At 48.0% G+C, this 10,370-nt stretch overlaps 1 protein-coding gene across 6 annotated transcripts in view; it reads left to right on the top strand.

Annotated features, from left to right (window-relative positions):
• Positions 1 to 2,577: 2,577 nt before the first annotated feature.
• Positions 2,578 to 10,370, top strand: part of GRAMD2A (GRAM domain containing 2A) — a gene marked incomplete at its 3' end in the record, with an annotated part of 65,317 nt that continues 57,524 nt past the window's right edge. Inside the window, exons 1-2 of one of the 6 annotated variants that reach the window (XM_081839151.1) lie at positions 2,578 to 2,659; positions 2,948 to 3,062. Coding sequence is in view for 3 of the 6 variants with exons in the window: in XM_081839147.1 (XP_081695273.1) it covers positions 2,713 to 3,062 (350 nt within the window). Of the gene's footprint in view, positions 2,660 to 2,710; positions 3,063 to 4,952; positions 5,207 to 5,357; positions 5,960 to 6,064; positions 6,234 to 10,370 lie in introns of those variants that run through there. The other 5 variants (XM_081839148.1, XM_081839147.1, XM_081839152.1 and 2 more) reach the window with 5 other exon arrangements.

The raw sequence follows: 10,370 nt of genomic DNA, 5'->3' as shown, positions 1-10,370 counted from the left end.
AGTATTTCATTTTTTAAAAAATTGTAAAACCAAACTAATAAACAAACATAAATAAATTGGGGAAATTAATGAGAGAATGAATTTTTACCCCGAGAATCTCCACCACACTTGGCTGAAATGGATTCTAAATGTCTTTCCCAGTGGCGGCTGTTGGTAGGGCGGAAGGCAAGGAGACCAACAGCAGGTGGCGCCAGAGCCAAATCTGACAGACCCAACCAATTCTAGTTTTGTTCCCATCCACCTCCATGTTATAGTTCCCAGAGAGGGGATAGAATTTAAAGCACACAATCACGAATTATATGGGAACTGTAGTTTAAGGGTGCTGAGAATTGTGCCTCTGTGAGGGGTAAACTATAGTTCCCAGGAGTGGAGGCTGGTCCATTAGGACTAATGGGGCACTGTCCCACCAAAAACAGTCTGCTCTCAGACAGCCCCCATCTGCCTGTCTTCTAACTTACTACCAGTTCATGGGGTGGTGCTGCCCTGCGGTCGTAAACGCAGGAGAGAGTGAAGGGAAAGGCTTCCAGGATCTCCGGTCTCCTCCTGGGTGCCTTTGATTGAGCCGATGTTGTTTTAGTGCCTCTGTGTGTGTTTTCCCAGTTTGTGCCAGAGTGGGCTTAGCAGTGCTGGATTGCGAAAGTTCATTTTCATGGCAGATGCCCAGAGCAACAAGGCTGGGTGCTTTGTTTGTTTTAATGAATGGAAATAAATAACATAATGACAGGCTGAAGGAACAAGAAAGTCTCTCCACCGCGCTGGCTTTGTGGGAGTACGGAGCCTGGTTGGTATCAGCACATACTAGAAGGTAGGAATGATTATCCAAGGAACTCATGGCAACGCTTGGAGACAGCGAGGAGATTGCCTTGACCTTATTTAATGCAAGCTGCAGAATGAGCAACACTCAGAGCTGGAAGGGACCACGAGTCATCTAGTCTAACTTCCTGTAATGTGGAAATCTTCTGCCCAACACTGAGATTAAGAGTCTCATGCTCTGTGACTGAGCTATCTAGGTGTGTAGTCAACTCACTCAACTCTGACCTACTTTGAATTAATAAATGGGGCATGTTGTGACGTGGTTGCAGGCATCAGTGGAATCATGGAAGGCGGTCTCTGAGGTCATCAACTCCCTTGCTCAGTGCAGGATCTGCAGTGCAGTGCACATTGGAACAGAAACTGTTCAAGGATGGGAGGAGCCACATGTAGCTGGTTCCTCAGCAGAACCTTCTCAGCTGATGAAATGGCAGCTGCCAGGTTGGACAGTTGAGGGAGGCCACTGAATGGTCACCACCACACCACATGGAAAGCACATGGCTCCCCCGCAAACAACCATGGGAACGATAGTGAACCCTTCTCGGAGCTGTAATTCCCAGCACCCTTACCAAACTACAGCTCCCAGGATTCTTGGGGTCAGCCGTGTGGATGTGATGAGAAACTGTCCTTTTTGCATATCGGCGCCCTTTAACATCTAACTTGCACACTGTTTTCTTTTACACCCACGTGCATGTATATACTATAAATATATTCATGAGAGGATTGCTCTTCTGTTGCAGTGGACTTTAGTCCCCAAAGGTTCATGTCAGTCTTTATGGTGTCACGTGATTCTTCATTGTTTTTCAATGGGGAATAACTCCCATTTAACTGGCGCTGTGGGTTAAACCACAGAGCCTAGGACTTGCCGATCAGAAGGTCGGTGGTTCGAATCCCTGCGACGGGGTGAGCGCCCATTGCTCGGTCCCTGCTCCTGCTAACCTAGCAGTTCGAAAGCACGTCAAAGTGCAAGTAGATAAATAGGTACCGCTCCGGCGGGAAGGTAAATGGCGTTTCTGTGCACTGCTCTGGTTCGCCAGAAGCGGCTTAGTCATGCTGGCCACATGACCCAGAAGCTGTACGCCGGCTCCCTCGGCCAGTAAAGCGAGATGAACGCCACAACCCCAGAGTCAGTCACGACTGGACCTAATGGTCAGGGGTCCCTTTACCTTTACCTAAAGTACTTAAAGGTAAAGGTAAAGGACCCCTGACAGTCAAGTCCAGTCGTGAACCACTCTGGGGTTGTGGCGCTCATCTCGCTTTACTGGCCAAGGGAACCCACGTTTTCCGGGCCATTTAGTAAACGTGCACAAGCCGGGTTGCGGCAGCAGGGCAATCAATACTCCTATGCATGCTTCCTTTGCTAGGAAGCAAGTCCCACTGCGCTCGGACTTACTTCCGAGTAAACCTCAAAAGGCTCAGGCTGCAGGGCTGCAATCTTTTGCACACTCACACAGGAGTGGATCCCACCGAACTGCATAAAGATGCTGCTACCAGAGTGTCTCATCTGGAGCGCAAACCGACAACACGCCACCAACCCCACATTCCCTTATCACCGGAAAGAACTCCGCCCCGTCCAGCACAGGACGCGTCCCCTTTAAGAAGCGACACTGCCGCCGCTGCGCACCCCGCCCAAACCCGGGGGGGAGGGACTTCGCGTGGAAGGTCAGCGAGCAAGCCAATGAGAGCGCGAGGTTGGGATAGCGCGCGCACTCGGGGAGGGAGGGCCCCGCGGCCGCCGCCGCCGCTGCCGCCAATAGGCTGGCGAGTGGGCGTGGCCTGTGCCGGGCGATCGCGAGCTGCCGGGAATGACGGCTCCGCGGAGGGGGGATCGCGAGGGGCCGCCGGGCAGGTATGCGGGTTACATCATCCCCGTGTCAGACTGCACGTGGGAACGCGGGAGGGATGCGTGGCTGGGACCCGGGAGCGGGGAAAGGGGCTCCTCGGCTGGGACGCGCCTCGGGCAGGCGGGCGGGGGGCTCCCTGTCCTGCTGCTGCCCGCCTGGGGCTCGGGAGCCGGGGGAGCAGCAGCCCTTTCCCCGCGCCTTCTGCGTGCCGGGAGTCGGCCTGGGGAGAGAGCGGGACCCGGCGGCTCCTGCCTTCGCTCTCGTTCTGATCAGCGCAAACGGTTTCCCTCCAGGCTCGTCTCTCCTGGATCTGAGCGCTGGTGGGATAGAGGCGGGGAGCTTCGCTGGCGCCTTGGCTTATGCCGTCGTCTGGAACCTTTTGGGCCAGGGCAGCCCCTCGAGGAAAGGGTAAGGGGCGCCACGCCTGGTGGGGGTCGGGGGGGGGGAGGCGCGGGCCGGTGCCAAACCGGCGTTTGAGACCCTGGGCTGGCCTTGGGGGCCGAAGCGGGAAACGGGGGCTGCTTTAGATGGTCGTTGAAACTGTGACAAGCCGCCCAGAATCGCTGCTGCGTTGCTTTTCCCGACTGCAAGCCGCTTTAAAATGCCTTTACATCTTGTGATTTCCCCTTGCTAACCAGCCCTGAGACCTTAGGAATGATGGAATTGTAGAGTCGTAAAGGGGTCCCTGGGGTCATCTAGTCCAACCCCCTCGCCATGCAGGAATCTCAACTAATTGCGAAGGGTGTGTAGGTAATAATTATAACAGGTGGATCCCATTTGCTCATTCTGCTGCGTGGGGCCCTTGTACTTCTGCCCTAAAGTCCTGCCTTGATGGCAGCACCAAGTATGGTCGCTGAAGTTGCATCTGCATGACTAAGGCTGTGGCAGCATCTTGTGGGGGATTGAGCCTGGTAACAGATGGACTTGGTGTATCTCCCTGACGGCAGCCAGAGTCTGAAGGGGCCACTCCTCAACAACCTTGGTGTGGGTCTCTTGGTGCCCGGGGGGGGGGGCAATGTTGCCCAGTCTTAACTCCTACAGCACAGGATAATTCCCCCTTGCCAATGGGATCCCAGCTGCTGCTATAGCAGGTTTTCCTCTCTCAAGCCAGGATGGGGGAAACTGTGGCACTCTAGATGTTGTTGACAATCAAGAATAATGAGAGTTGTTGTCTAGCGACACGTGGAGGCCTGTGGGTTCCTTAGCCTTATTCTGAAGAAGGCCTGTGTGGTGTAGTGACGGGGGAGACCCAGGTCCCACCCACTTCATTTCAGTCATTTGTGAAGCCCACTCTGTAGGCTGGTCGTATCCTAACCTACCTCACAGGGTTGTTGTGATGGTAAAATGCACATGGGGTTAGAATGGGAACGACTACATACATTGCCCTGACCTCTTGGGAGGAAAGATGGGACCGAAATGCAATTTAATAAATAAGGTTATTGTGCTGATTACTGCCAGAGTGAGTGTGAAAGCTGATTAAATTGCAGCAGGATGTTTCAGAAATTATCCCTTGGGGGTTTGGGAACATTTGTTTGCACTACCTGGTGTAGTAGAATAGTTAAAATAAATAAACAAAAAACCTGTTTTGCTGAATTATAGTTGAGAGACTACTTGCTTGATGTCACTCAGTTGGTGAGCCAGTCAATTCAGGCACAATTCTCAAAGGCCTTCTCTGTGTTGTCACCATGTTTAAAGGGTGCATTCTTTTCAGTGGTACGGTTGTTGCTGATTCTTTTTCTTTTGGCACCAACTTAAGGTGGATCTATCTACTCAAGCTTTTGGAGGATGCTAATTCACCCAGCCTTGTGATAGAAGTTAGGAGCTATGCTGCAGTCTTAAAGATTCTTAATGTTTGGTGTATTCTGATTATGATATGTTATCCGCTCCGTTGCTTTTGTGACATGGAATGTTTGTTTGTGGTTGTCCTGGGGTCATGAATGATAAGGGGTGAGTCAGAAATATTGTAAATAATAAAGCGTAAGGCTGGATCCTAACCCTTTTCACTCTTACAAAGCTAGGGCATTGTGAGGATGAACAGGCTGCAAGAATGAGTTCAGTTTTTGGAGATGAGCTGATGATGTCTGGACTTGGGTGCTTCTGCAAGGTAGCAAGGAACACTTCTAAAAATAGTTGGATCTGGTGGCCTTTTCGGATGCTTGATCTATTGCTAAAAAGTTCATTTTAACTCTGGAATTAAAGCCTTGATGCTTCCTGTCAATGCTCAACTCCCCTCCAGGTTTAAGAGTGATGTCTGCTGTCCAGAGACACACGTCCCAGTTGCTAAAATTGCATCATACGGCTGTGTTGGGCAGGGAGAGGTTGAGTGTCAGATTTGGAAGCCGTGGTGGCTTGCCATTTCTCCATACACAATCCTGGCTTTGTTGCTGCTGAGTTGAAGAACTAAACTGACGAGGAAGCTTCTGCCGTTTCTGATTCCCTAGAGCCCAACAGGGAAGGTCACGGGAGACGAGTGAGGCGTGTTTTGCAGCAGACACATGCGGGCTTCTGTATGTTAATGATTCCCAGGTGGAAGTTTTGTAAGCCTGTGTCTGGTGAGTTAGACAACTTTTATTTCAGGGAGTGCAGTTATGCTCTCACTTCAGCTGTGCTGCCCCTCTGCCCCCGTTCCCTTTCGATTTGCCTCTCCTTTGGGTCATCTGCAGGTTAGATTTGCCAGGTGCCTGGGCCTGCCAGCTGACGAAGCTCTTTATGGCATGATTCTGGAGATTCTTCCCCCTGCCCTGGGTGGGATTGCGTGGATGAGACCGTCTGGGAGGCCTGCCGTTCTCTGCTCTAACAGGCTCGGCATTGTTTGCTTTGCACTACTACACATCTATCTCTGCCAGTGAGGACAGAATGTCTGATTTCCCTCCACCTCCCCTCCTTTTCTTTCCTTTTGCTGTGTTGTCTTTTGCTACACTTGGGCCTGCTAATTATTTTTGGTGTTTCGCTCTTCCCCCACCCCGCTGCTTTCTTTTTCCCCTGTGACATATGCTGGGATATGAGAAACCGGGGCATTGCGTGACCTTGAAGTTTGGAGGGAAAGCTATGCAGGGTGGCTGTAGCTCTCCCAAAGGACTGTATGTTTCCAAACATCTTGTCCACTTGGCTCTCGGCTGAATGTAGCTTTGTCTCTGGATCTGTGTCCAGAAGCTGCTTTTGTTGGTGGCAAGGCAAAGTAACAGAGGCTTGGAGGTGGGACTTAATTGCTCTCTGTAGGTGGGCAATGCCTCCACCCCCAGTGCTAAAACAACGACAGTAGGTCCCAATTTCCCACGTTGATTTGATTCTTGGATGCCAGTCTGGTGGGTATTGTCTTAGAAAATTTGATTGTTTTGCTTGGCCGGCTGGCAAATTGCTAGGAAAACCCCCTAGAATATTTGGAGATCTAGGTTTGTAGAAGGACTGTTGTAGGGTACTAGAGCCACAAGCTGTGCCTGAAGAAATTCCTGGGCTTGGTCTCCAGGTAAAGCTCAGAAAAACTTCTCTCCCAAATTCTGGGCAGATGAGCTTTAACACAGATGATACTGAATTGGATCGGCCGATGCTGCAAGGCAGCTTCCTGTGTTCCTAACCTGAGTATGTACCGGCTATGACGTTTGCCTGCATCAATTCTGATCAATGTCTTGTCTTAAATGACCCCAGATTCTTCTTGAATGTGGCCACTTCCTCCCAAATGTTTATCGTTGTTGCTAGCACGTGTGTGCGGTTGATGAATAGCTTGGGATCCGTCCATGGAAGACTATAGTGATTGCTTTTTGAGAACATATGACCAGTGTTCAAAGTTCCCCAGGCGCCAGGTGTGTTTTGCTTCTGGCGTGGGTCCAATTGCAACTACCTGGGCACTGGATTGGTGACCACAGTTTAAAAACCTTTGCATTAGTCCATCAGAAATATCACTTCAGTTTCCCCTGTGTGTGTTCCTCCTTCTTGCATCCTGGGACAAGTGAATGGTTGTAGGAGCAAGCTACAAGTCAAGCAGTGTAGCTGAGAATTGTAGAATCGTAGAATTGTAGCTTTGGATGAGACCCCAAAGGTCATCTAGCTCGCTCACCTGGCGAATAGCCATTTCTTTGTGGTGACCGTAACCTAGATTGAAGGTGCCATTTGGCACCTGGCTTATATATCTGAGTTTATAACATTGCATATAACAGGGTGGATAAAAATAAATGATTTAAACACACACACACACACACACACACACAAATCAGATTTATTTATTTAAATCAGATATTTTTTATTTATATCAGGTTTTTTTTATTCAAATCAGATTTTTCAACTAAAATGCTTTTGGAGGAAAAATCTTTCTAAAGATAGTTTTCTATTTTCAATTATTGTCCAAAGGCTATTCATCAGGAAATAAGGATTTGTTTTAAGTTTTTCATGTGTGCTAAAACTCAGTCTAAGCTTTTTTAAAAAAACCATTTAGCCACATCAGTTAACAAACATGGATACATATGCTATAATGTTATTGTTTTAGTTAAATAAATTGTTTAAATTGTTATTAAGGAAATAATTATTTTCCTCCTTCCAATAACGCACAGCAGAAAAGTTGTCCAAATATTAACAGTTAACTTATTAAACCTCACAATAATTTCATAATTATCTGGCTATGTATTTCTAATACAGTAGTATAACCAAATCAGTAATGTTTGATATAACTGTAAAAACTACTCTGAACATTTATTATTCCAAAAATGAAACCTCCATCCGGTTGTAAATATTAAGAAGGAGTCTTTCTGTAAAAAAATGATTTAAATCAAGTCTTACTAACTAGTGATTTAAATCAAGTCTTACTAACTAGTGATTTAAATCAAGTCTTACTAACTAGTGATTTAAATCAAGTCTTACTAACTAGTGATTTAAATCAAGTCTTACTGACTAGTGATTTAAATCAAGTCTTACTGACTAGTGATTTAAATCGTGATTTAAATCAAATCCATCCTGGCATTAGGCCAAAGGTCCATGAATTTTAGAATTTTTGTGATGAGAAGCACCAGGCCATGTGTCAGAAGCTGCTGCCGTCTTAATTACTCCTAATATCTCTTAGCCCTGCCTTGGATGCCCACAGTGTTGGCGGTGGGGCCCAGAGGCATTTGGGATAATGAAGATGGCCACTGTAGCTGCCTCCTCCACCTTTTCCTCTGCCACTTTGGGCTGAGGGAGTGCCAGGAGTCTGGTGCTGGGCTGCTTCCATCATCCACTGAAGCACGAGGACCTGCCTTATACCGAGTCAGGCCACTGGTCTGTGCAGCTCAGTGTTGTCTGCATGGATTGGCAGAGGCTTTCCAGGGTTGCAGACTGGGGACGTTCCCAGCCTTAACTGGGCATCCCAAGGATTGAACCTAGTGCCTTCTGCATGCAAAGTTGAGGTGGGGAACCATATGTGATGCATCGCTGCTGCAGCCTCCCACTGCCACTCCCTCTGCACACACAACCCAGTCAACTTTGGAAGGTCCCAGTCATGAGCAGCTTGCTCCGACCTTCCCTAGCCCAGCTGCTGCCAACCCTGTCCAGCTATCCTTCATATGCGCTCATTTTTTAAGATCCCACCAAGTTCTTTGGTCGAACCAGTTTGGCAGGTTTCTGTTGCACTTCCAAGACGTACCTGAGGAAAACCAAAAACGAGCTCTCAGAGGTGACCTGAGTACAGCAGCAAGAGACATTCACATTTTTGTGTGAGCATTGTGGTTGTCGGCATTATACCCATGATTGAGGCCCTCTTCTGCCATCTCCATATAATTTCTAGTTCCTAGAGCAGTTTGGTTTTTTAAAAACACCCAGAAGGGTGGACATTGAAGTGCTTGTGTGGTGCATTAGAAAAATGAACCTAGCAACACCTTGCAGGAATGCACTGCTGTCCAAGGACTAAGAAATAAATAGAAATCATTAGGAGTTAAATTGATTAGATCAGAAGTAGCTTGCCCATCTGGTTCAGGTTAGTTCATCACTGTTTATGAAAGTGGCTAAGAGAAAGCCCAAGGAACATTCAGCCACTGTAGTGAGGCTCTGTCCTTCCCCCCCTTGTGTTCTGTGTAGTGAGGGTTATGCCTTTGGCATGGTAACAGCTAAAGAAGAACTCAGTCCCATTGCTCCATAGAAGTAACAGTCTGTATGCTGCTTAGGAAGCAGGATAAATATTGCCCATAATTGTAGCTATTGCTATATCCTATTGATGTAAGACGTTCTTTGCCAAAGGTAAAGTCCTTATTTCAAAGCAATTGCTGTATTCTGTGTTCTTGGTAGTTTTAGGGGGAAGGTATTCACTGGGGGGGCCTTGGCCAAGTGTATTCTTATTTTATTAATCTGTGACTGTTAGGAGAAGACAGAAGTGAAGGCTGAAGGGAAAAGAATAAAACTCCTGGGTGCTAGATCCTACCCCAAAATTCCTGGGTCTAGTGGGTGATGAAGTTTAATCAGTGGTTGGAGTATTAAAATGGGCTGCCAGTTGCTGGATTTGGTGTTAAAATACAGGTGAAACCAGTTTCCCGTTCAGGAAATTGCCTGGGAGAAGAGCCATTACGGAGAACAAAAGGAAGGCTAATGGGCGATTAACAAAGCAAATACTCTGTGCCAGTAGATGGGTCTGAGCCCCTCCTTCAAGGGAGAGATAGTTAGAGACAAAGCAGAGTTGAGTCTTGGGATTGCAGTTGGGGATGATGTGAGCTGGAGGAAAAATAGTTGCAGGCTGTAAGCATCAGCAAGCTGGAGAGAAAAGTGGATGTCTTAAATGCAGCAAGCTGAGCAGAGTCAGAGCTATGGGAGAAGCAAGACGCTTTGGAGTGTAATGCTGGCAGCCCTTCCATCGCTGGCTCAGGTTGTATATGTGTGTAAATAAACCATATATCATAATGATAGCACAGTTTCCACTGTGCCTCATTTCCAAAGAAAACACGAGCCCTGGGTAAGTGCCTGGAATCCCTGGAATCTCTCACAACTCAGAGATTGCAGTGGCACCTACAGAAATATATTCTTATTTTATTAATATCTGGCTGTTTAGGAGGAGGCAGAAGTGAGGGCTGAAGGGGAAAAAAATTAAGCACCCATAATTGGGGGGGGGGGCTAATGGAGAAGATGTGATATACTAGAGGTGGCCAACATAATGCCATCCAAATATACTTGGACTACAAGTCCCATCATCCCCAGCCATAGCTGGGGCTGATAGGGGTTGTAGTCCAATAACATCTTGAGGGGACCACATTGACTACCCCTCCTATGAGTTCAATTAATATTGGACTCATTATTTGAGTGTGAACCTCTGTGTAGCCAAAATGAGGAAGGTGTAAGCAAGCACAGGGGAGCCCAACATTTGCAGCAGTACAACATACCCCTCAACTGTCCTGATAAAAACAGGACATTCCAGGGTTTTTTGTGTGAGAGCACGGCGGCCATTTTGGGCGCCATGACCTCATGCCATCTCACACCGTAAAAGTGCAATTTTCAGGGCTGCAATCTCAGGTGGTGACCCAAAATGCGCATTTTTGAGTGCCCTGAAGAAAACACACCTTTTGGGGCTGTGATCTCATGTGGGTCATGTGACTTGTGCACAAGCGTTGCCCCAGAAGACGTGTGCCCTGTTTTTTCATCTCAGCATTGGGGAGAGTATGGTATAACACAGGGGTGGTCGGATATTGGGGCTGTGGCTCCGATCTGGTGGAACGCTCTGTCACAAGAGACTAGGGCCCTGCAGGACTTGACATCTTTCTGCAGGGCCTG

The sequence above is a fragment of the Podarcis erhardii genome, assembly GCF_964252035.2.
Source record: "Podarcis erhardii genome assembly, chromosome: 14".
In the NCBI taxonomy this organism is placed as follows: Eukaryota; Metazoa; Chordata; class Lepidosauria; order Squamata; family Lacertidae; genus Podarcis; species Podarcis erhardii.
Note: the sequence above shows the minus strand (reverse complement) of the source record. Positions and strands in the feature narration are given on the sequence as shown.